General features: G+C 37.7%; 1 protein-coding gene across 2 annotated transcripts in view; it reads left to right on the top strand.

Annotated features, from left to right (window-relative positions):
- Positions 1–27,554, top strand: part of DYM (dymeclin) — a 559,394-nt gene that overhangs the window by 467,559 nt on the left and 64,281 nt on the right. Inside the window, exons 16-17 of one of the 2 annotated variants that reach the window (XM_027868957.1) lie at positions 15,068–15,181; positions 23,489–24,146. In XM_027868957.1, coding sequence (XP_027724758.1) covers positions 15,068–15,181; positions 23,489–23,515 — 141 coding nt within the window. In that variant the 3' untranslated portion in view covers positions 23,516–24,146. Of the gene's footprint in view, positions 1–15,067; positions 15,182–23,488; positions 24,147–27,554 lie in introns of those variants that run through there. The other variant, XM_027868956.1, reaches the window with a different exon arrangement.

Here is a 27,554-nt window from a genome sequence, read left to right as displayed (position 1 = left end):
CCAGGCCAAATTCCCTACCCACCGTGCCCCCTAGCAGCCAAGAGAATAATGTTCCATCAGTAGAACTGAAAGAATTAGGGGCAGGACAGGTTTAGACAGGAGGAAAGACAGAAGATAGAAATATTGATTTGTTATTCCACTACACACAAGTGATCACTGAAGCCACAGTTTGCCCAGGATGAGAATGAAGTAGTGTCATATAGAAGAAGGACTTCCGTGAGCAAAACTAGGACCAATGCCTGCATAGAGACTTTTTCTCAATATAAACAAGAGCTTTCTGACTCTTAAAGCTATCCAAAAAATGTAACAGACTGCCTTGTGATAACTTCGTCACTCATAGTAGAGAAGATGGCCACTTCTCAGGGAAATCTGAGATTGCATGGAAAGCTGGACTAGCTAACCTCCATTCTTCCCAAGCTGAAGAGTCCATGGATCTTTGATTAACTCCATTTCTGTCTCTGTGAAGTTGTAAGACCTTTGAAATGGTCTTTAAATATGGGTAGAACTTCAACAGGAATGTGTAATGGGTATGAGCAAAGCCGAAGAGTATAGGAAATGATCATAGAATGATCCAGTTCTGCTCATAAAAAGTAAGGCTCCTACTTTTATCAGTCAGTATCTTTCTTTTCCAAACTTCATGTAATACTCTATGCTTCAGCCCCAGTGAGACTCTTCACCATCCCCCACCACATCTCTCTTTCGGCTACTTCTCTTCTGTCAAGGTCCAGTTCACCTGGCGCCTCCTAAACCCTGTGCTGGCCAGAAATCCTCTCTCCCTCTGACAGACACTTGATGCTTCATGCCTGTCCTGTGTGTGTATTATATTTTAATAGTATAATTATTACAGTTTGTGTGCATTATAGTCTCCTTACTAAATTGAAAACTTGTTGAAGTCAGGAACAACATCTTACTTCTCTCAAAGAGGAGGTAAGAGCTGGAAATGGAGCTCTGAGTATTATCTCCACGGAGATAGTTGAAGCCTTTGGAGTAGATGAGATCCTCAACAAAGAGACTATAAGGGAGCCAGAGATCAGAAGATTGAACCTTGAGGATAATGATATTGAAGAGACAGGAAAAAGTAGACCCAATTAAAGGAACTGAAGAGATAACTTAACTAGAACCATGTAGAGTCACAAAAACCCCGGAAGATGAGTCTCAAGCAGGGAATGAGAGTTTACTCTGTGAAGTACTGCAGAGAATAGAAAATAGAGAATCATAGGATTTAAGGTTGGAAGGGACCTAAGGGATTGTCTGTTCCAACCTCTTCATTTTAAAAATGAGGATGCAGAGTTACAGAACTTAAGTGGTTTGCCTAAGATCAAGCAGTTAATAAGAAAACTAGGATTTGATATGAACTAGGATAGTTGTTTTGACTCCAAATCCAGGACTTTAATGGGAACTAAATGGACATATGTAATAATGTATAATTAGTGTATAATAATGTGTATTATGATAGTAATGTGTATAATACACAGGTAGAATAATCCAGTCCAGAATTTTAGTAGTGAGCAGCACTGAGCTTACCAATCTGTAGTGTGCAAAGTACTTTTTCTCTTTTGTGAAAATCGAAAAAAAAAGAAGAGGAAAAAAAACAAACCACTAGGGGCAACTAGATGGCGCAGTGGATAGAGCACCGGCCCAGGGTTCCGGAGGACCTGAGTTCAAATCCGGCCTCAGACATGTAACACTTACTAGTCATGTGACTCAGGGCAAGTCACTTAACTGCCGTTGCCCCAAAAAAAAAAGAAAGAAAGAAAAAGAAAATTGAGACGTTTGCCTGTCTTCCACCTCTCCCATTCTCCATGAATTCTCAAAGATTTCCAGTGATAGTCCTGAGATAATAGATCACACACTTCGGTAGCATTTTATGGTTTATACAATGTGTTTTTCCCCAAAAAATAAACCGGAAAAGTAGGCAATACAGTATTATCTCCATTTTACAAATAGGAAACAGTCCTAAGGAAGCAAAATGATTTGCCCTGCTAGTAAGAGTCAGCTTAAGCCCACTTCTTACTCCAAGTTCTGCATTCTTTCTTCTACATCATGGCTCAGATCACATCTACAAATTCCTTTAACAGCTGGGATATATAATTCATTTGAAGCACGTGGGCGCATTCAGTGTCTTCTCACCTATCTGTCTTGGGCCACAGCGTTGGTTGTATTCTCTCAGATCTGAGTGTTATTCTTAATGGAGAAGACTGAAACAAAATGGAGGTTGAGCAGTTTTGCCTACTCTGTCATCCCTAAACATTATTCTGTCTTCTCCAAACACTTATGATCCTTTCCTTGATCTTGCCTTGAATGTAACTAAAGAAAAAAAAAAGAAAGAAAACCCTTTTTATTGCCTCTAGCATTTTGTGAGCCTCAGATTTAGGGCTTCTGCCTTCCTGACAATTCTTCCAGATTCATGCTTCCCTTTTCTATTCATCTTGATTTGGGGGCCCCTCCTTCTGCCTTTTGTACATGTGCTTAAAGAGTCTGAGCTCATCAGAGAGTTCTGTGCAGCAATACAGACATGAAATGACTAGAGAACAATTGCAATATAGAAAAACATTGCAGTTTACAAATAAATGTTAGAAGGATGCCAAGTGTGGGAAAGATGAGTGCAGTATGGGCCTAGTCAGGCAAAGGTTCTCTGAGGGCAGTGCATCTCTGGTTCCATATTTTTATTCCCACATTCCCTCTCATTCTTCCGGATGTGCTCAGTAGCAAGTTGGTGATATAAAACTTAACCTTTCAGCTCCAATTTTTTAGGGTGGATAACTCTCAAGCAGATATCCTCTCATTCATATTATTAACAAAGCATGAACAGCCTCATGTGTTGTTTGTTTGAGATGATCAGAAAATTTCCTTAGTACAACATTAAGGTTGTGTTCTAAGCCAGTACAATTGTGGTCTGTAGTAAAAGCAAGTAACCTCTACCTTTTTTGGCCTCCCTCCAAATGAAAAACCATTGGTTTTGTAATTTGCCAAGTCTCTCAGAAACAGTTTTTTTACTTTACCAATCAAAACCATTCTCTTACTTCCATACTACCATGCCAAATTCTCTTCTCATAGCTCCTGACTGAGAAAGGTCAAGGTAAAACAATAAGCCATGACCTTTAACATTCCTCTTCAGATTGTTTTAAGCTGCAAAAAGTTTAGGTCTTGTGGATTTCCATAGTTTGGTTAGCTTGCATTTTCCACATTTTCTTTTGGCTACAAATAGTTGACTGTTCTTATGGATGTTGGAGATTTTTCCATTTTCACAAATTATTCTTTAGATTTAATGATCATTTTAACAATGCTCAAACTTTTCAGAAATTAATGAACTTTTGCAACTATTTGGTCATTGAGTCAAATGAATTTTATTAAATTGAAAATGGTTTCACACTGGGCTGTCATAATAAAGCTAAGAAAGGAGATCAATAATTTGTTTAATGTTTTGCCATTTTAAAGCTCACTTCCAATAAACTAATAATTATTCTCAGTATGTATATTGTGCCTTGTCTCTAAGGATTTCAAAACAATTTTTGTCCTTTTTAAAATGAAGTAGGACAAATGGGTGAAAAAAATGGCAGCTTCTTTTAGAATTAAGAACTCTGACTTTTTTATAATAGGACTTAAGCATTACTTACAACATGTCAACTTCCAGGAAGGTCAGTGTATTTTAAATTAATAGTCCGAGTCACAAAGAGTTATCCCAATAATGAGTCTGGTCCTTTTCTATTTGGCCCTTTGAAGTGTTAGACAAGAGCAGGCACACTATTCATCATTGTTATCTTGGAAAGAGCGATGATCTCGTGCTCTGGTGGCCGAGGTTGGAATCCCGGCTCCGCCACTTACTAGCTGCGTAATCCTGAGAAGTCAGTTCCCCTTGCTGTGCCGAGACAACAAGTCGGGAGAGCTGGGTTCTAATTCTGACTTTACCAGCTAATCAGTTCTAAAGTGACTTTGGACAAGTTGCTTCACCTCCTCATTTAAAGTATGAGTGAATTGATCATCTCTGAAGTCACTTGGTCTAAATAACTTCAGCGATTCTTGCACTTGCCAGTACATAACAAGAGTTATCTAAACTCGAGCTGGTCTGTAGAGGGAAGTTGTCTCTGACAGTCTTTAAAAATAGACTTGATGGGCAGCTAGGTGGATGTGCAGTGGATAGAGCACTGGCCCTGGAGTCAGGAGGACCTGAGTTCAAATCCTGCCTCAGACACATAACACTTACTAGCTGTGTGACTCTAAGCAAGTCACTTAACCCTAATTGCCTCACCAAGAAAAAAAAAAGTAGACTTGATAAAGTTGTCTCTGAAAAAGATATGAGAAAACACAATTTTCTGCCTTCTTTGCAGAGGTGAAAGATTATGGGTGTGGAATATTGCATATGGTATTATTGAATTGGCTAATATGTTGGTTAGTTTTTCTGAGCTGCTTTTTTTTCTCTCTTTTTAAAAATTCTTTGTTACAAGGAATAGTCACAGGGGAGGGAAGGAAGAAGGCTATATTTGGAAATAAAGGTAATATAAAAACAAAAGATATCAAAATTTTTTTATTTGAAACAGTAATCTGGGACCTCCTTTTCCTCATGAATTTATTATGATAAAATAAAATCTCTGGCTTTTAAAATATGCTCTCATAGGTATAATGATGTTCACACTACTTAAGTATCAGGGCTGTTGTGAAGAAAGTACACTGTAAATCTTACTCAAATGGATCTATGATCTCATTGATGTGGGTATTGATGATGATGATGGTATCCAAACCAAGCAGAACAGCTGGTGGCAAAGGAAGAGATGGCTGGGATTCTAAGCCCTCTGTAAAGAGAGGCTCTGTGAGGAGTTTTTTGCTCTGCTCTCCAGTCAGAAGGGAAGAACCGAGGGTACTGATGAGATGTGAATACCAAGGATGAAGCAGTCTCCATGATGAGTTTCCTAATGTTGAGTTTATCTGGAGATGATGATGGTGATGGAGTTGAAACCAAAGAGAGTAGCTGGTGGCAAATGCCCATCCTATATCACTTGTTGTCACATGTGAACAACTTATCTTTCATATATATGTATATATATTTCTTTGATGACATCTTTTAGACCACTTCTCTACATAGCTCCTCATTCATCATGTGCTGCAGCCCAATCATAGCCCCTGGGCACCTCTTCATTGCCCGTTGGGTGCTCCTCAACTTCCATTCTCTTGAGAGCTGAAATTATGTTCATAGTGGTCTTTTTGCAGATACTCAGAATGAGGCCTGCAATATGCAATTACCATACATTCCACAAAATGATGTTTCCTGTTGCCTTTGGTGATGCAGTAAAATCAGTTTTGCCAATGCCTTTATTTGCCTCTCCAAGAAGAACTTGTGAGCATCCTTCCCTTTAACTGCACCTTCCTTTAGTTTTCTGGTTTATTGAACTTGAGAATGTCAGAATTGATGCAGTTCAGTTCAGCATACTTCAGTTGTATGCTAAGTGGTATGAAGGTATAGAGGTATAGAGGACTAGACATAAGGTCAAGAAGACCTGAATTCAGGGGCAGCTAGGTGGCACAGTGGACAGAGCACCAGCCTTGGAGTCAGGAGGACCTGAGTTCAAATGCAGCCTCAGACATTTGACACCTACTAGCTGTGTGACCCTGGACAAGTAACTTAACCTCTGTCTTTCTTGGTTTCCTCATCTGTAAAATGGACATAATAGTACCTGTTCATAGGGTTATTGTGAAGATCAGATGAAATAACATTTGTAAAGCACTTTACAAACCTTAAAGCACATATAAATTATTATTATTATTATTATTATTATTATTGCTATCATGTCCATTCACTGGTCATTGGACAAGGATCTCACATTTATAGTGCCAACAGCTAAGTTACTGCTAAAAGCAAATCTAAAAACTGTGCTCCTTAGCACCCTCTGCCAGAAATTCTGCGTAAGGAGAGAGGGGTAAAGAAGAATGAAGGCCATTCTGTACTTTTCCTTGTTTCATGGGTTGATGGGGCCAAATACTTCGTCACCAAATGACCAGCCTCCTTCTCATGAGCCTCTCCACACTGAGCTAGACTGGTCTTCAGAAAGCAGATGGAGTCTGTGGTGGGACATACTCTACACCTGGAAAGAAGCTCCCAGAGCTTCTCGGCCTTCAAAAAGCCAGAATCATATCCGCACTACGATGAAATCTCAGAACTATAAAAATTCTGTGCTTGTAAGATAAAGATAGTGAGTTGAGAGGTCAGAGTTGAAATAAAGGAAAAGCAAGTAGAAAGCATTTATTAAGCACCTACTATGTGCCAGGCATTTTACAGATATCTCCTTTGATCCTCACAATAACCCTGGGAGGTAGGTACTATTAAGATCTCCATTTTATAGTTGAGGAAATTGAGGTAGACAGAGGCTAAGGGACTTGCCCAAAGTCACACAACTAGTAAGTGTCTGAGGCAGGATTTTAACTGAAGTCTTCCTGACTTCATGCCCAGGATTTCATCTCCTAGAGATGTGCACAGTTGGTGTACTTCTTCTGATCATAAATGTACTGTTCTATTTTTCTATCTATCACTTTCATCCATGCATCTCTATGCTTATTATATGTGATGATTAGTTCTTCCAAATCTCTCATGGAATAGGTTCATAATAACAACAGATAAGATTTATAGAGTGTTTTAAAGTTTACAAAGCACTTTATATGTACTATTTCATGTTAGATCATAATGCCAGCTTAACCGCATAAGGAGAATCCTATCGTTTTCCAGGTCTCAGTGAAGCTTTCACGTTCTTGATATTTCCAGGTGTCTTACATAGTCCTATAAAAAGCTTCTTTACTTGGTCTTCCCTGAAGATTACCATTTTGAAAAAATATATATATGGGTTTTTTCCTGTGCTCTTAGCAATCAGAAACTAACAATTATTCACTGTACTCCCTCTGTGACAGCCAAGACTTTTGAAATATCACCTTCTTTCTTTATACTTCAGGTTATATTCTTTTCTTCATTTCTAACAGTTCTACCTGTATCTCCTACTTATATCCTAACACTATCTGTTCTCCACATATCCAACTTTTTCTTGCTTAAGACAGTTCAGAAAAATTCTTCCTTGTCTTCATCCATTCTGCCTAATTTTTGGTTAAGTTGTTATAACCCTGGCCAATAAGTCCTTGCATATTTTCCTAGATATTGCTATCAAAAAGTGATAATTTGGGGAAAGTCATTAAACCAACTGCCTTAGGTTCTTTTAAAATTCAGCAATCACTTCTAGATGCCTAAGACAGATAAGCAAGCACGTGTGGCATCCAGTATGCTAAAATTCCTAGTTTTCTAATTATCTTTTTTCTTTCTCATCCTTCATCTTCCTTATTTTCTTCTACCTCAAAATGACCCTGAAATGTTTGCTTATGTTCCCCCTGGCTATTTTCTTCCTCCACAGACCTAACCTTGAAAAGTGTGGGTAGAGAAGGAGGCCATAAGTCTTCCTTCTTTTAGCTGACTGAAAGTTGAGGGTTGATATTGCTAGCTAAGACATTCAGTAATGCTGAGCTAACTTTGGAGTACTTTTCATTCCTCTTAAAGGAGTCATACATGAAAAATCTGCATTTATTTTCTAACTAACCTTGACTCCAACTTTCTCTTTTGCCGTTGTTGGTATCCAGCCTATAACAGTGCTGTTCCACAGAATGATTAGGAGGTGCAAGTTATCACCAATAAAGCCTACGGGATAAGAACCAGGTCTCTTATCCTGTTTAGTATACTGCACACAATGGCTGTTCAGTAAATATTAGATGGTGGCCAATATGCTAATAGGCAGTTTTTATCTTCTTCCTGTCTATCTGAGGATGGGAAGTTTGGGAGATCATCTCAATACCTAACTGAATCCTGAAGCAAGATTGAAGGGAAATGGAGGCAGAACATACTACAGTGATATCTTATTAACTGAAAATAATGGGCAGACTGTGCAGTATGAATTATATTAAATCCTACATGCATAATATTTTTAAAGATCAAGGGGTTTTCTACTTTTAAGCATGGCATCTGCCATAAACTATTAGGGAAATAGGTACTGATAAGTAAAATTAAGAAAGTTCATTTTTCCAAGTTGTTTTATTAAAAGTCTACCTTACAAAGTAATATTTAATAAATACTAAAGTCCTACAACAGATAGTACATTAATTAATTATTCAGCCTACGAGTTACAGACACTTTAAAGGAATCTTTGTCAGCCTCTTTATTTGAAGAATCTTGTGGTTTCAAACTGTATCTCATCCTTCAAGGAAAACGTTTTCTGAATGTTTATCTTTTTAAAGAATTATATAATTGTAGAGTAAGCTTTTGAATATGGGAGTTTCCTATGCCAGTGAAATCACAGGTCCAGTCCCTATCCTAAGAAATATATGTACCATATCAAATAAAATTTGAAGTTTTTAGTTTTACTACATACAAAAAGACTATAGAGTATATTAGGTCAGGGAAGAAAAGCCAGGCTTTCAAACTATATTTACATTCTACCTCTGAATTTAATATGAAAAAGCAAGCCCTGAGATACTATTTTTTAACCTACATTTTATTTCCCAGTCTGTAGCTACCTTCATACAGTGCAAACTTTATAATGTTTTTGATGTCTTTGCCATTTGCAGATGGGATAACTTCAATACGTATTCTTTGGGGACTACCATTTCCTAATGATTAAAAATGAAATTAAAATAATAGTAATAGCAACTGATAGTTGTATAGCTTTAAGGTTTTCAAAGCATGTTACTAATACATTATCTCATTTGATCCTTACAACAATTCTTTAAGGAAAGTACTGTATTATTTTCCTCATTTTACAGATGATAAAACTGAGGCTCAGAAAGATTAAGCAATTTACCCAGAGTCACAAAGCTAGTAGGTGTCAGAAGTTTGGCTTTAAACTCAGGTCTTCATGACTCCAAGTCTGGTGCTCTCTCCGCTATATTCCATTGCCACTTTACCCAATATATTTATCCATATGCTATAGTTACCTACCACATAGTTTAGGGGGCTTACTGACGTGATATGAGGTAACAGAAAGAGCATTGAAGGGGAAAGCTGAAGACCTGGGATCTAGTCCTAACTCTACTATCCACCAACTTTGAGACCAACAAGTCACTTAATATGGTTCTGTCTTTATCGTCTTATCAAAGATGGAGAAAATACCAGCTTCCCTCAACAATAATACTTCACATGGTTCTTTATGTACCTTATCTATATAGCATTTTATAATTTACAAGGAACTTTACTTATATCAGCCTTGTAAGGAAGGTTGTACAGGCATTATTATGCCCTTTACAAATAAAGACACTGAGGATCAAAGCAATTAGATGACTGTCCCACAGGCGAACAAATAATATCCCAGCCGGAATTTGAACACAGGTCTTATGACTCCAAGTTCAGGCCTGTGTGTACTACAGTCCACTGCCCCTAGGTAATGTAGAATGAAAGCACTTTGAAAACTGTTTAAAAAATAATAATAATATCCAAATGTAAGGTCGTGGTATCTTTTACATCTCTCTACCCTCACTTTATGGCCTCATCGGCTCCAATAAGTTCAAGTACTATCTCTTGCAGATGAATCCCAGATCTATATATATTCAGCCCCAGTCTCTCCTCTCATTTCCAGCCCACTATTATCAACTGTCTTTCAGACAAGACAAACTTGAAGTCCTTTCAGTGCCTCAAATTCAACATGTCCAAAAGAGATCTCATTATCTTTCCCTCAAACCCACCCCTAATGTGAACTTTCCACCTTCTGTTGGGAATATAACTGTCCTTCCATTTAACCAGTTTCACAGCCAAAGAGTCAGCCTCAATTCCTCACTTGTCAGTTCTTGTTTCTTTTCCCCCACAATAGATCTTGCATTCATCCCTTTCCCTGTACTCACACTGCCATGTCTAGTTCAGGCCCATATCGTCTCTCCTTGGACTATTGTAACAGCCTCCTGATTGGCCTCCCTACTCTATCTCCCTTCTCTACTTCATTCTCTACTCAGCTGCTAGATTGACATTCCTGAAGCACAGGTCTGATAATATCATTTTAACACCTGATGAACTCTACGGAGGGTCCCTATTATTTCTAAGGTCAAATACAAATGCCTCTGTTTGGCATTTAAGGCCTTTTGCAACCAGGCTCCAATCTACCTTTCTAACCTTATTATATTATTTTACTTCCTTCCACAAACACTGTGGCCTAGCCAAACTAGCCTCTTAATTATTTCTCACTCCGTCTCCCATCTCCATGCTTTTTCACAGGCTTTCCACTGTACTTGGAATGTACTTCCTCCTCACCTCTGTCTCCTAGAAACCTTAATTTTCCTTCAAAGCTAAAGTGTCCCCATCCACCTAAGGCCTTTTCTGATTCTTTCAGCAGCTAATGCTTTCCCCTACAAAATTATCTTGTATTTATGTATTTACTTGGTATAAACTTATATGTGCACATATATCTCTTGCCAAATAGAATGTAAGGAGCAAGGACAGTTTCTTTTTTTTTTTTGTCTTTTGCCCTCCCAGTACCTAGCTCAGTACCTACCACACAATAGTCATTTAATAAATATTTGTTGATTGCTTGAGTGATAAATGGTTTTTGGATGGATGAGTGATGGCAGTAGTATTAGTACTCACATTGCACATTGTCCTTGGTACCTGCACTAGTTACTTGGTTCCAGGTGAAATTAGTATTGTCAGATTACAGCTCCAGAGCTAGAAGGGTTTTTGAGGCCATCTACTCACTCTCTAATTCTCTAATCTTTCAGATGAGAAAACTGGAGCTCAGAGAAGTGAGGTAACTTAACCCAACCTCACATGGGTTTCAAACCCAGGCCCTCTGACTCCAAATCCATCACTCAATCCATTGCACCAATTCTGGATTTTGTAGTTAATCTATGAAACATGGAGTGATTTTTCCATTTCCGCTACCAAAAAAAAATGAATTTCCATTTTAACCCTATTGAAATCTTGTCTTCTCCCAAAATAGTTCTTAAGGGAATCTTATGTAGAATAATTTCTTTAAAGTACTCTTAATTTACAAATTTGTAGGGGACAGGGACTATTTCTTCTCTACTCTACATGAAGTTCTCATTTGTGCCATGATAAAAATAGACATTCCATAAGTTCTGGCCTCAGGTAAAGAAAATAAGTAGAATATAAAATAACCTATTAGCTTAATTTAGGCTAGTGGACAAAAATTTAGGGAGGAGATTAAACTAAAGTTTAAACATGTTCAGTATGCTAACATTGAAATTCATTGCCATTTTGAACAATATAAATAACAGAAATTTTGTACAAACTTTAGCATTTTTGAAAATAAGGAATTTGTGTCTGGCATTCATTAGTATATTGAGCCAATAAATACCATTAGCATATTGAGCCAGTAAATATTCAGTTTTTATCTGCCATCTTTTCATGAGTTTCCTCTGAATAGAATCCCAGTGGTAACATGTATAAAATTAAATCACCCCTATTACCAAACTCATTTCTTTCAACTCTAGCTCTTACATGCCTCAGTTTGTAAAGGCATATATCAGTGTGCTCAGCTGTTATCTGTTATGCGTGTTACTTTGTGTTTCATGATTTTCATTTTTGTGCAGAGTTCTGTGTCCCATCCCTCTCCCCACACCACCACCACCCTCTCCCCCTTACCCCCTTACCCCCTATACCATCACATAGATGGTAGTAGTTTCCTTGAGGACAGGAACTGTCTTTTGCTACCTTTGGAATTCCACATACCTGTCCAGTGGCTACAACTGAATTGGTGCTCACTACTTCTGTTGAGTGAAATTTGAGAACTTCAGAAGAAAAAAATAGTGATACAACTCACAAGTATTGCATTTTTTTAAACCCCACTAACATTGTTTAAAATAAATACCCAACCCTCTCTTGGGAGAATAACCTTTTACCAGCCAGGAGGGAAGGCTTGCCTGGCATGTACTAACTCCCTTATATACTCATTCCCCAGAAAAGCACAAAGCAAAACATTTCTATAAATCTGTGATCTGGTAAACGTCATCCACAGGTTTCATGACAGGGGGTTAAACGTGACTTTGACATTACTCAAAAGGTCCAACTGACTAATCAGAACATGACATTGGACAATTACTGTTCAAAGCCAAGAGGATAATTGAAGGTAATGTACTGTACTTAGGTTTCATGAGTTGCAGCCAAGGTCTGCTCTGAAATATGGTAGGCAGAGGAAGGTTGTAAAACACCCACTGTGGAAAAGTATGTTCCTTTGAAATGTTGGCTTTGACTTAGACTAACAAAGCATTCATTTTTATTTTAGCCATAGATTTTGCTTTAAAATTTTTCTTTTTCTGCCTAAAGCTTGTGCAAATATTGGAGGGGGTGGGGATTAGGGGGAAGGGATGTTGATCTCCTTTAACAGTTTTGATGGTTGCTATGGCAAATGATAATAGCTGGAGCACTGTTATCATCACTAAAATTACTGTTGTCTACAATATCTAGTTTGGTTGGGGAAAATAGACTGAAGACCTTGAATGAATGGGATTGCAAGATACATATAGCCTGATCTCATCATTTTACTCCTGAAATGTTTTGGCTAAGCTAAAAAAGCTAAAACGCTTTACTCTCACCTTGTTCAGTAAGAAAATGTTTATTATAATCCATTTTGCTGCATAGTTCATGTCAGTTAAATCAATCAGAATTTGACCTTTTAAAAAATACACCTAAAAGATGTTTAAAAAGAGGAATGCTTATAGTATCTTATTTTAAGACTATCGCTACATTTGAGTAAATTGATCTAGCCTGCAGTGGCTCTGGTAGGAATGAGAATTCCTTGTGGTGTAGAGCCAATAATCTTTTAACTCAGTAAAATCAAAATTGTCAAAAATGTAATTTAATGTTCTTGCATTTGATTTTAGTCATTGCTGTCTACATATGCATTCCACAATAAACCTATCTTGAGTTATTCCAATTTTATTGCCTAAATATTGAAAAAAGCCCAAGAACATTCTGTAAAAAGTTAAAGTGATTAAAAATAAAATGATTGCTGCAACTGAAATGAAAATGTTGAATTCTTATAAGCAAATACTAAAAAAGTAGAGATTAAATGTATGAGCCTCGAATGTAAAGAAACATTTAAAATATAGAAGTTAGCTTTTAAGATGTATATTTGACAAGCATATTGCTCACTTTTCAGTATCTGTATTCAAATAGAATAGTTTTGGAGCAGCTAGGTGGCGCAGTGGATACAGCACCGGCTCTGAAGTCAGGAGGACCTGAGTGACACTTAATAGCTGTGTGACCCTGAGCAAGTCACTTAACCCGAATTGCCTAAAAAAAAAAATCGAATAGTTTTGAGCAGAGGTGTGATTTTTTTTTTCCTCCAGAGAGAAACTCATCTATTCATTTACCCTTGTTGTACACTCTTATCTCCTGTAATCCATCTGGGCCCACAAGCTCCTCTCAGGTTCTTTTATTTTTTATTTATTTATTCATTTATTTTTGGTGAGGCAGTCAGAGTTAAGTGACTTGCCCAGGGTTACGCAGCTAGTAAGTGTCAAGTGTCTAAGGCCATATTTGAACTCAGGTGCTCCTGACTCCAAAGGCAGAACTCTATGCCTACACCACCTAGCCTCCCCACATCCATTCATTTAAAAGCAATGGTTAATTCCATGTTATGTGTATTCTCCTTTAAAATATACAAAAATTAAATGCAAAATAAACTTATAACACTAATTATTAAAATCTTGCTTTTAAGAGGTATCAAGAAATCCTAGATATTTTAAAGACACCATTTTGAAAGTTTTTTTATTGTTACATTATCTTCCATCTATATTATGCTTCTATTTTCAGTTATAATCATAAACAATTTGCCAACTACCTCTTATTTCAAGAAGTAGCCTTAGAAACCATGGACATGAATCCTAGACCCAGATCATACCCAAAGGATCTTATCGTAAATGGAGGAAAACAGTAATGACTGGCACACACTGAAAGACCAGCGCTGTGTGGTCAAAACAAACAACTCTCCCACATTGCAGAGGAGCTGGTGCTAGCAAATTGCTTAAGATAAAAGAATGACTTATTGGAATCAAAAGTAATCGAGCCATCGGCTGCCTTTGTTTTCACTAACTGCAGTGGAGTTGTGAGGCATAATTATGTTAATGGTCCCTGGCTCCAGCTGGGTCTCTTGGCTTTCCAGAACAAAAGCAGTTCAACAGTTTATGGGATACAGTTCACTTGTTCCATTAGAATGGCATTAGGGAAAAATTATTGGTGAACAATTAATATTCAAAATAGAATAACTTTTTTCAGTTTTAAAAAGAAAACATGCAAGAAATTATGTATATCCTTTGGCATGGGTTTATATGAAAAATTAAAACATTGCTGCTACTTTTTAAAATAAACTTTCAACTTGAAATAGCACAAATAAATCTGTTTACGCATAAACACACACATTTGAATCCAGTGTTTGCTAATAGAGCAGTACTTCTAAGTCTTTGATTTCCCCCTGAACAAAAGTTGGCGTCCAAGATGTAATTATGACATCGAAGTTGTTTTCAAAGACTTTTGTTTAAAAATGATTTCATCATGTTAGGTTACATATTAGAAAACGTCCGAGTTATTGTTGCCTAGAGGATGCTACTGTGTTAACATCTTCTGGCATGGTTTTGCTTCACACTGGAAATGAACTGCCAGAATTCTGAATTAACTCTAGTAGTCATGTAAATGGATGATGGAGATAAATAAAATAAAATTCAGAGTCAGTTCTGAAAACATAATTGTAACCATTAGATCCCTTTGCTTCTTTTCTTGGCATTACTGTTAAACCACTAAACTGACCCATTTGTTTGTTAGCTTCTCTTTCTACCTTCTGGGGAAAGCGAAATGGAGAAAACCAAACAAGTGAGGACAGAAAGAAGAGCAGAAACCAGAGTTATAGGCACTTAATAGATGTTGATTGATTGATCAGTTGTTGGAATAATCTGGAGGCCTAGAGTGTAGTCATGAGCTGTAGGCAAAGAGCTGTACTTTTAGGGTTATGAGCCAAAGATCACTTTCTTTCAAACGTGGAGCTGTGTTTGCTGAAGTGATGTTTCCTACATCAACTTGTTTAAACAATATTGCTTTCTGTTCCAGGTGATCACCTTCTTTAGTTCACGATTGCAGCAGGCTGGAGCCGAGCTGTCAGTGGAACGAGTCCTGGAAATCATCAAACAAGGAGCTGTTGCACTGCCCAAAGACAGGCTGAAGGTAAGGGCTTTCAAAGAAAAAAGTCAATTAGAAAGTGGTCCAGATCCATTTGTGCAAATATTTGTGTTTGAGCAGTTAGTCTGTCAATCAACAGGTATTTATTAAGATCTTACTATGGTCCAGGCACTGTGATCAGTGCTGAGGATACAAAGAAAGGCAAAAACAGTCCCTGCCCTCAGGGAGCTCACAGTTTAACAGGGGAGACAGCACAGATACCACTGTGTACATACAAAAAGTACAAATAGGAGGTTATCTCAGAGGGAAGGCACTGGGAAAGGGAGGAGAGGGAAGGGCCTTTTCCAAAAGGTGGGATTTGATCTAAGTCTTGCAAGAAGGCAGGAGTTAGAGCCTGGAAAGGAGAGAATTCCTGGTACAGGAGATAGTGAAAATGCATAATCCAGAGTTGGAATATTGCAACTGCAAGGAACAGCAAGAAAGCCAGTATACAAATATAAAGATGTAGTGGCAGGAGATAGAGGGCCATATGTGAAGAACACAGTGAGGTCAGTTTAGTTGGACCATAGAGGACAGAAAAAGGAGTAATATATAAAGAGGCTGGAAAAATAGGTCGGGACCAGGTTATGAAGGGTTCTAAAAGCCAAACAAAGGCATTTCTATTTTATTCTAGAAGGAATAGGTAACCATAAGCTTTTGTTAAATAAGGCAGAGACATGGTCAGATCTTTGCTTGAGGAATCATTTGGGTAACTGTGTGGATGGTGGATTGGAGCAAGGAAAGATTTGAAGGTAGCAGGACAATCAGGAGACCATTGCAGTACTGTAGGCCAGAGCTGGTAAAGCCTGACTCAAGATGACAGCTGTGATAGTAGAAAGAAGTGGTTGGATGCAAGAGATATGTGAAGGTAGAAGTGACTTCATTTGACAAGTGATTGGATTCTTGTGGTGATGGAGTCAGAAAGGGGGAATAACATCATAGTTGCGAACCTGAGAGACTGAAAGAATGGGTGGTATCTTTGATAGAAAGAGGGAAGTTTGGAGACTGGTGGTGGATTTGGAAGGAAAGGTGAATTCAGTTTTGGACATTTTGAGTTTGAGCTCTCTCCCACGTACAATTTAAAATGTCTTTTAGACAGTCAGGGATGCCAGACTGAAGCTTAGGCAAATTATATGGATCTGAGAGTTTCCTACATAGAACTGATACAGGAGAGAGAGAGAGAAGAGAAGAGGACTCCAGGACAAAGCCTTGAGAAACACCTATGGTTAGGTGACAAGATATGGATGATGAGCCAGCAAAGATACTGGAACCATCAATAGAGTGTATGTTCATGTGCCCTGATTCATCCTCCCCTCCACGTTTCTCACACACCTCTACTTCCGTGACCTATGCTTTCACTCCGCCTCAGCCATCGCCCATGAAGCTCTGCTTCCACGTTCAGTAACTGTGAAATTCTTCCATGTAACCATAACTTCCTCTCCTTCCACCTCTCCCTGGGCTTCACGCTTCTTCCTTGACATCGCCACGGTTTCCAGTTTCTCCGTCCCTCGGTGCTCCCCAAGTCATCACCCACATTCTGCCTTCACTTCACTTCTTCTCTTGAACCAGCTGCCTTGCGCCCCTGTCCTGTCACCGCTGCTACCATAGATGACTTCCATCATTTCCGTTCTTGCCAGCTGCTGCGTGCCACTGGAAGAGGTCAGACAGCCACGCTGACTGGATCCATTACAGACGTGTTTGGGCTCTCACCACCACATAAAGGCGTAATGCTTTTACACTCCTCCCACTCCTTCCCAGCTGCCATTTCAAACTCTCTCTCCTCTGTCCTGGGCTCCCGTGCCACCCCTTTTCTGTCCTGTGCCCTGTACTTTACTGAGAAAACAGAAGGACTTGCTGTAGACCCCTTCTGTTCCCCTCTGAGTGCGCCCTTGGATCCCATTTCCCACTGGTCTTCTCCTTCAGCTTGTTCTCACGTTCATCCTTTGTCTCTTGCTGCCTACTGGCTTCTTTCCTGCTTTCTTCAATCATGGCCAAGTCTTCCTCATCCTCTAAAAAAAGCTTACTTTACCCTGACACTCCCTCAAGATATCATCCTATATTCTCTCCTCTCTTCTCTTTTCAGAACAATACCAGAAAAAGCAATATTCTTTGCCTCCAATCCTCTCCTTTCTCTCCCTTTTCAGTCTCTCACTGAATCAGTGTGGTTTCTGATCTTACCATTAACCAAAAAAAAAAAATTTATTTTCCCCAAGATTACCTATGATCTTTCAATTGACACATCCAGTGACCTTTCTCATTCCTCATCTTTGTTGACCTCACTTTAATATTTGACACTATTAGCCTTGCCCCTCCTCCTAGATAGATAGAGCATTTATTAAACATTCAGTATTTGCCAGGCATTATGTTAAGAGCTGAGAATACAAATACAAGCAAAAATAATAGACTCTACCCACAAGGAGTTCACATTCTGTTGGGAGAAAACAACACATAAAGGGGTGGAGGGAAAGGACACAAGGTTGCTAGGCAGGAGGTAGAAACCCAGAGAATGAGGAATTAAGAGCAGATCTTGGAGACAAGTGAGTTCATGTGGCCTGGGCATTTCATGAAGTGGCAGTCCTTGCCAGGGACTCAGAAATCAGAGAGGGCCGGAGGATCCGAGAAAGCATCTCCCGTCCCAAGAGTCAGATGTGGAACTGGGAGAGAAGCTCTCTTTCCTGCATTCTCATTATACCACCCTCTCTGGACTCTCCTGCCTGTCTAGTCTTTCCTTAGCCTCCCCTGTTAACACAGTGCCTAGCACATAGTATGTGAATAAAAGTGTACTGTAACTGAAAATGCCCCTGCCTACCATTCAGAAAACCTGAGCTCTGCTACTAACCATATCAGCTACTAACTGTGTGCTGTGGGCATCATTCTGAGTGAGACATTTCACTTGTCTGGGCCTATAAAAATGAAGAGTGTGGACCTCTGAGGTCTTTTCTAGTTCTAATATTAGCTGTGAGATTTGAATCCAAGTCTCTGTTGTGTCCAAACCAGCACTCTTCCCACTATTCCATGCTGTTGTTAATAGTATTCCAACATATTAACACCTTAATCTTTTTGATAAATAACTAAAACATATCAGTAAAAAAGATTATAGAGTATATTGTAGCAACTTTATATGTAAGATCAACATAAAAGAGAAGTAACTTCAAAATGGAAATGCTTGTTTAATAGCTACATTTGAAAGTTTGGAATACAGTACGGCTTGTTGATTTATTCTTTCTTAGGTTATAAATTAAACATGGAAAATTTCAAAGTTATTTCCAACCACAGTTTGAGTTTCTGGGAGGATTATACTTGCCCCTTACACATGAGAAATTGGTATACTGGTGGGAACTGGGTAGTTGATTTGCCAAAACTTGTAAAGTGCCATTTGGATTGGAGAATTGGAAGCCACATTTGTGGAAGAATCATTCTTCCAACTTGGGGCAGATAAACAGAAAGATTTGGAGGACCCTGTCATAGTAATTGACTTTCAACCAAATAAAATGTTTTTCAATCAAATGTTATTTGACAGAGCCCTGTAAAATATTTATATAATTTCCTGTGTAGTAATATATACTCTTTGGATAAGTCCATCTATACAGCTAAACAACTTGGCTGTTCAGAATAAATAGAATTAATATCATTTTAAACATTTTCCTCTTACTGCTATATTGTAAAGGCCAGGACAGGCAGATCTAGGTAGTTTTTTCAGACTCTCCTACATAAACAAAGACATAAAGAACAGGCACTGAAATCATAAGTTGCTTATTTCTCCTTTAGTCTGTGGAAGGAAATAGTTGAAGCTAATGGACCTTCCTGGTACTGATGTAGAAGCTGCAGCTCAAAGATATCATTGTTTTTATTATAGACAAGCAGTGCATAATCCAGACTCCTGTTATGCTTGTTAACGGCAATTTAAAGATCACTGTGATAGGTGAAAATTGGCATCCAGTATTCATTGATTCTTCTTTACCACCATCCTCGTCTTCCTTTTCCATCAACTTCACGGTCTTTCGCTTTCTTCCTTTTAGTGAATTATCTATTTAGTCTGAGGATTAGGAATGTGAGAAAGATGCTCTGGTGTCTGGGAATTAACTTCTGATTTTCAATGACAAGTAGCTAGGAGAATAATCCCTTTTGCATTAAGTAGGAAAACTTGGTTGGAACATAACTGATTACCTGAAATGAATTATTTCAGTTCAGAGACCAAATGAACTCATCATTTTCAGAAAAATTGAGTAGCCAATTTCATACAAAATCATTTTTACACCTCAGAGGACTTTAAATTTTAATTGTACAAAGCAAACACAAAAGTTAGCTAAGCAGAAATTTCAAGCAGTTTTTTAAACTCCATATTTTTTATTGGCTCTCAGAATTTCTTTTCTTACCCTTTCTTTTTTTGAAGGAGTGGGAAGGCTCTCTTCTTATGCTTTGTGATATTGTCCATCCAATCTTGGTCCCCAATGCCATCCTCAACTATTTGTCTCGTGTCTCTTATTCCCCTCCATCTGAATCATTGGTATCTCTTTCCAGTCTCGTATCAGCCACTCAAAGTTGTACTACATCAGAGCGCGATGGGAAACTTTCAACCTATTTCGTGATTCCAGTGCTTTAAGCCGTTCATCTCTCTGTAAAATTGACAATTCTTTCAGCATCAGTTACTCATTTACAGCTCAAGTGGCTGAGTGAATGATGGTAGGATGAGGCTCTGCCACCTCTTCCCTTTTCTCTATACGCCACATTTCATTTCCCTTAAATCCCAACTAGTTCCACTATTCCTTGCTTCCCCAGATCCTTCACATCAAAGACCATCCACTCATCCTTCACTCTGGATTAATTTCTTTCTTATATGTGATAAAACATGGTATAATGGAAACAGCACTGGATCTGGTCCTAGAAGAACTAGATTCGAATCCCAACTCTACTGCTTTCTACCTTTGTGACTCGGGGCAAGACACTTCTTTCCTTTTAATTTTAGCCTCCTTAGCCACAAAATGAAAGAGTTGAACCAGTAGTTCACAAAGTGTAATCCAGGGGATCCCAAAGAACCTTTCAAGGTCCAGACTGTTTTCATAATCATACTAAGATGTTTTACTTTCTAATATGGTAAATATTGAAAGATATAACCCACATAAACAAAAGTTCTTTGGGGGGGGCCCCCAATCATTTTTAAGAATGTAAAGAGGTCTAAGATCAAAACATTGAAAACTACTGGACTAGCTTCTAAGTTCTGTGAATTTTTATCAATCATCTATTAAGTGTTGTTAAATGCTGTTTTCCTAAAGAAAAAAAAATGAACAGATATTATTGAGTGTCTGTTCTTTTCACAGTACTATGTCAGGCACATGCCAGAAATGCCAAGCATAAGATATAGTCACTACCATCAAAAAGCTTCTAGTCTAATTGGGGAGACAAATCACATACTCATTAAAAATGAACCAACAATGCAAGGTAACTTGAGATGAGTGCCAAATGGGTGATACAGGTGAGATAGAAGTACAGTAGTATAAGAATTCAGAGGGGAAAAAATGGTTCCCAAGTGTTCAGGAGAATGGACATAATTTAGGTGAGTGGAAAAGAAAAAGAGTAATGAAATATGGGAGCTAAGGTGAGTTAGTGAGTAGTGATGAAGATGCAAAAGAAGAAGAAAAATAATGTCAATAAAACATCAAAAATACACAGAAGAAAACCAAAAAGTTCAAAGGGGAATTTTTGATATTACTTTGTTAAATTTGACATACACATTAAAAAAAAACCTACATAACAAGATTTCACATATAAGTTTCCTTTTCTTCTTTTTCTGTCAAAATGGTTGTGTTTTTGTTGATGATTAAGTCCACAGTAACAAAATTAACTTTTTTTTAAAAAGAAAGTAAAAAAAAAAAATCAGAGAAGTAATGAAAGACATGTAAACTGATGCAGAGGAAAGGAAGCAGAACCTAGACAACAATATACACAGTGACCCCAGCGTTGTAAAGGGAAAGAATAATGAAACAAAACTGAGCCATGTGGCTAGGAAAAGAGCTGAGAGAATCCACCTCCCTCCCTTCTTTTCAAAGGAGCAGGACTCTGGGAGTGTGATTTAGCATACACTATCCAATGCCATCATATATTGGTTAGTTCTGTGGAAGTGGCTTTTCCCCCTTTATTCTCAAATCTTTCTTACTGGGAGTGGCTTATCGGCTATGAAAAGGAGATGAATATATTTAGAATTGAATATTACATAAAAACAAAAGGCATCAATTTTTTAAAACTATGAACAAAAGAGAGGAAGAGGAATCTGGATGAAGGAAACATCATGTGCAAAAGTGCAGGAGTATAGGTGAGCAAAATATCTTCAGTTCTCTGTTAAATTTGCACTCACACACAGCTTCCCTTGCCCTTTGCCCAAGATTAAGCCCCTTTTTCAGCTCGCGTGGGTTTAACTATCACATCTGTACAAATGAATACAAGATCAACATATCCAGCCTCAGAACTTGAGTCACCCATCACCAGTTATCTATTGGACATTTCACACTGGATATCCAGAAGGCATCTTGAAGTCAACACGTCCAAAACTGAACTCTATCTTTCCTTCTGAGCCCTCTCCTCTTCCAGATATCCTTTCAGTCTCTCAGTTTTGTAACCTCAGCATTAAACTTGACTCTTCATTCTCCCTCGCCCCACATATCCAATCATTTGCCAGATTATACCATTTCTACCTTCGTGATATCTCTCCCATATAGACCTGTTCTTTCCACTTCCATAGCTGCCACCTGAGTTCAGGCCCTCATCACCTCTTTCCTAGATTATTGCAATAGTCTCCTAATTGGTCTGTATCTCTCTCTCAAGTCTCTCACCACACCAGTCTGCCCTGTGCACTGCAGCCAAAGTAATTTTCCTTAAGCAAAGCTCAGACCATGTGACTTTACTACTAAACCAAATCTAGTGGCTTCTTATTTCCCATAGGATAAAACAAACTCCCTTTTGACTTTTAAAGTCCTACACAATAACTTGACCCCAACCGATATTTCCAGCTTCATTAGACATTACTCCACCTCCTATACTTGCATTCCAGCCAATGGCCTCTGTTCCTCACATACAACACTCCATCTCCCATCCCTGTGCCTTTGTCCTGGCCATCCCACACACCTCTAGTGCCCTCCCTCCTTATCTCCACCTCATAGAGTCTCTCCCTTCCTTCAAGATGCAACTTAAGTACCATCTTTTATATGAATCTTTTCCTGATCCCCGCCAAGTGCTAGTGACCTCCCTCCCCAGATACTCCATATTTAACCACTTTGCATAAAATCACTTCATATTACATTACCACATGAGAATTGACAGTGCTAAATTGTTACAGTTTCCCTGGAGTTTACTCTTTTTCTAGCATGCCTTCAAGCATTCCATCATCATTAAGGAAAAGTAAAATATGATTTGTTCTCCTGTAAATAAAAATTTTCTAATGATATTTCTGTTCCTAGAACACCAACTTTCAAGTAGAAAAAGTCTGTCACATGCAAACTAAATATAAGACATACAAGAGAATGTCAAAGCTTGTGGGGAGGGGTTGTTTTAATAAACTAGGCAGATTTATAGCATAAATAAATGAATTCTGTAACATATTAAGATGTTACAGGTGCATTTGATGCACTTCTAAGTTTGCCTTTAGAGTCTATATCATAGACCTCCTTTTCTGTACAAGAGCAGATTGTTGCTGATTGTACGGCCTACAATGAATACATCATTCACCCTCAATAAGTGTTTGCAAAAACAAAGAGAGGGTGAGGGAAAGGGAAAAAGAGAAAGAGTAGAAGGATTGGAGTCCTTTTGTTTAATAATAATTTATAATAATTAATTCAGTACATCCCATTTGTGAGAAGAGACTATCAGCTTTTCTTTCATATCTGGAATTTAATATTGATTCTTCTATTTTGTCTGTCCTAAAAAAAAAAAAAACATTAAATCAATGTTTTTTAAAGCTAAAGAATTTTTACTATTTCTGATCTCATCTATACTGATATTCCCTCCAGTGATACAGATGGCAAACCATTCATTCCTAACCATTGTATATTATTTTTATCCATTTTATTCTGTCCCTAAGTTTGACTTGAAGGGTACACCAGTCATACTTAGTACCTTCTGCTTGTTCTCTTAACATTGGACAAACAACCAGACATCTTATTTGTTATCCCTCGCTTTTGCTATGTGATGGCCTCATCTTTTTTTTTCTAGTCATACATTTATTCAATGAAATTCCTTGTACCACTTCTTCTGTATAACTTGTTATTTCATATGTGTTGCAGCCTGCTCATATTCGCCATATGTCTCTTTATTCTCCTTTAGGTGTTCCTTAATTACAATTCTCCGTAGACCCTGCAAGATTTGCACCAGAAGATTGTTATTTCTTTTTTTAAAATAGATGGGCCTTTGTTTCATGGAGAATCATATCATTAAAGAACTTAGCATTTTTCTAAAAATAGTCCAGCCCACTTTCTCCTGTTCAATTCTGGACCTAACTCACTAACCATCCAACTGCATGCCATAATCAAGATTGGCATTCTTCACCTACTTAGTTTTTCCTGTGTTTATAGTTCAAATTCTTTTGAGCAATCATGGGTCTCATTTTGAAATGTTACATTCTAGCAATTGATTGTCAACACAGCCTCCTATGCAAAGAAAGACCTGGAGCAACTGACCATCTATACAGGACACTTTGGGTCTAGTACTCTGTGCTGGACTTCCTTCATAACAGTGACAAACATATTTTATGCGCTATTGGGTATTAATAATCAGAGGATCATTTAACAAAGTTATCTCTTTCAAAGAATCTTCTATAATTTTTATGTACGCTATCTTGTTGGAGGAGAGGCCTTAGAGCTATCTTTTGCACTACTAAATAAATGCTTTTTTATAGTAAAAAACAAAAAACAATAAGTACAGTCAATTCTTTGATGGTAAATCTGTGCTCTCTTGTGGAATATTGCCTCCAAAAGCCTACCTATTCCCTTCTGATGAAGTCAGCAAGAATACTCTTGATGAATTGTAGATTATTCTCACAAAAATTTTGCATACAATAGAAAATAAACATTTGGATCTATAGTTAATGCTGTTTTTTTGGATGCCTTATTTTCATCATAATAAGGTTCTACATTTTTCTATACTTTTGATATTTCTATCTCCTTTAGATATTTTGAGAATTGGACCCTCAACCACTTCACAGTACATCACCAACAGGAATTTGCTATATGTAGATTTGGTCTAATCAAGATGCTTTTTGAGATAACCAAACAGCCCATAAAACTATGTTTCTTCATGCAATAAAAAAAAACCTCCACCAACTCTTTTATTTGCCTCACCAAGAAAAGCTGATAACTGCCTTACAACTTCCTTTTATCTTTGGCTTACTTTAGAGCAAGTGTCAATATTGCTAAGACTCACTTCCTTTAATAGTATGTCCACTAACTGATCATTAAATAACTGACCTCACGCTTAGAATACCAACAGCTACTTTGTTTGCAGACTGTATGAAGATAGTGATTTTTAGCACTCTCTGCATACTTTTCCATAACTGCTACCATCACTGTAAAATTAGAAGGGGACCACATAGAAAGAAAGATCAGTTTTGCATTTTCCTTTGTTTCGTGTGTTCCCATGTTCAAAGAACTAAGTGCTGCCTTCTAATGATAAGTTTCTTGATGCTTAGTACCTAAGTAGGCTGGTCCTTGGAAAGAAGACTCAGTATGTTACTGGAACAATGCTCCAAACCCTTCTACCATGGTAGAACCTGCCAGAGTATAAGCATATGCACCACTGGTAAACCTTTTGAAAACTCAGTCTTACCTCCATGCTACAATGAGGCATTGAAATATGACTTTGTGGAGGAATTCAAATGAAGGTGACTGAAGTTTCTGAAATTTAGATCAACTACATCTGCTTCAAGATGTTTTAAATTGATATTTGAAGTATTAAACGACCAAATCTAATTCAATACTGTGCATGGTTTGTTTCTTTTGAGAGAAGATTTTGAGCCTTCCTTTGTGCATACCCTTTGAAGTTGGCTAAATATACAGTAACATTATGTCGTATTCACTTTAACAAGCATTGATAAAAAATATATTTGTAATATCCACCCTAGTACATTCATTTTCAATGTCTTATATTCATTGTGTTTGTCAGTATTAGTCATTTTTCCAAAACAATCTATATACAGATTTTCTTTCATCTGGAGAAAATAAAGGAAAAACTAATCCAACTCCTTACTTTTTATTTATGACAGGTGAAAATAAAAAAAATTTTTTTAATTTAGTGTATTTGTAAAAAGAGAAAATACTCATATTTTATAAGTTTTGATGTAATGTGATGATTTGTATATTTATCTAAGTAACAAAGTAATTCTCAGCCCAAGTCTTTAACCCATGGGCACAAATTAGAGAAAAAAGTACTTTGTGAATATATATATTTTGAAAGAAATCTACCCCTTAACCCTAGCTCCCCATAGAAACAGAAGTCAGAATTTTCCTTTGTGAAAGTTGGTGACAGTTTCTTCAGATCTAAAAGGTGGTAGTTCCTTCAGATTTGGAAGATGATGATTCCTTCAGATCTAGAAGTATAACATGTTATTTTTTCTGTTGATATCCACTGTGACTTAGAGTGTCTCAGAGTTTTGGCGCACTTTTTTGTTCAGAGTAAGGAACATTCTTAGCATCCATAGGATAAAAGATTAGAGCTAGACAGGACCTTCGAGGCCACCTAACCCTACAAAGTTCCCACCTCCTGCAGGTTTTGATGGGGGTGTTCTTAACCAAGCACACTTCCCCAAAGCTTCCAGAAACTTACCAGAGCATGTCAAACTTTGAAGGAAACTCAAGTCTGGTACCTAAAATACAGATGTGCTCTTCACACGCAGCAAAACTGGTCTTTGGGGGGAATATATAAAAATGAGCTCACAGAGGGAAAATGTGTACATGACTGCTTTCTTTGTACCAGGTTTCATTTCTGGGGCAGCTGGGAAAATGTGGAATGAATAATCATACCAAAGATGCCCTTAAGCATCCGGCTCTGTCAGTTACAAGTTTCTTGGCACCAAATTTGTTAGTTTTTTAGGATCTGAAGCCCTGAAAGCATAGGCTGGCTCTACAGACAGACAGTATAAATACTGTTGATGCCTGGAAGTGAGTTTTAGATAATTAATTAACATAATTTCCTTTTTCCTGGCAGTGGGGACTGTGCAGGTACTATACAGCATTTCTAAAGACTGAATGCTTTTAAGGAAAATGAAAGGCATCTATGGCCACTATATAATCTATTATGCTAAAATTCACAGAAACCTAATCTATTTTGAAAACTTAGTGACAAATTCTTTAGCCTAAATCTAACTTAAAATAGTAATTTGAACATATGTTTCAGGGAATTTTCTAATTCTTGGATGACATAATATCAGTTATTTTTTTAAATCATTGTGAATGTGTCACTTTTAAATATATACAAAGATTCAAGCTTATAAAGCAAATTAGGCAGTAATTATTTATGTCACAAATCAGCTTGCCAAAAGTATTTGCCACAGATTCCATGAAATAGTAAACTCCCCTGCTATATTAAAAAAATTAAATTTAAAAAAAACACAAAACACTATCATACTCATCTTTTCTAAACCAGTGTCTTTTATATTGTGGTTCTGATTGCCTCATATTGCAAGTACCTCTTATCCAGAAATTCTAGGGCTTTCTTCTTACAGAAAAGGAAGGGGACAGAGTTTAACTCTTTTATCTAGAGAGGTAAATCAAGTTACTGGTGACCTAAGTCCAGGGCACAGTAATGACTTGAAATTTGTCTCTAGATTCTTAACCCAGAACATATTATATTTTCCTCAACATTTTTGAGTAACACTGGCCTCTGCTTTCTCTTCCTCTCTTCGCTTCTTCATGCCCTGTGCTCCAGCCAAACTGGGCTGCTCAGACTACTCACCATTCTCTATGTTGCCTCACTTCCATGCTTTTGCCTTCTCCTAGAATATTGGCCCCATCCCTGCTTGGCCCTAAATTCTATTGAAAATCTACCCTTCCTTTGAGACCTCACTCACATGTCCAATGTTGCTTCCTCCTTGAAGCATCCTCTCATCCCCTGGGCAAAAGTAAGCCCAACTTAACTCCCAAAGCCCTTTGTTCATATCTCTTATGACATTCGTCACATGCTTCCCTACTTAATTTTTAACTTCTTGAGGGATCTTGCTCACCTGAAAAGGACTCAGAGATTATCTAGTCCAACCTCTTCCTTTTACCAGAGAGAAAAGTAAGGTCCAGAGAGAAGTTATGTGACTTGCCTAAGGTCACACGAATGTCACGTAGCACTGGGAACCCAAATCCTCTGACTCCAAATCCCATGACCTTTTGCTGTTTTTTAGCTATTTGTA

Source organism: Vombatus ursinus, unplaced genomic scaffold (assembly GCF_900497805.2).
Source record: "Vombatus ursinus unplaced genomic scaffold, bare-nosed wombat genome assembly UNPS02014791.1, whole genome shotgun sequence".
NCBI lineage: Eukaryota > Metazoa > Chordata > Mammalia > Diprotodontia > Vombatidae > Vombatus > Vombatus ursinus.
Note: the sequence above shows the minus strand (reverse complement) of the source record. Positions and strands in the feature narration are given on the sequence as shown.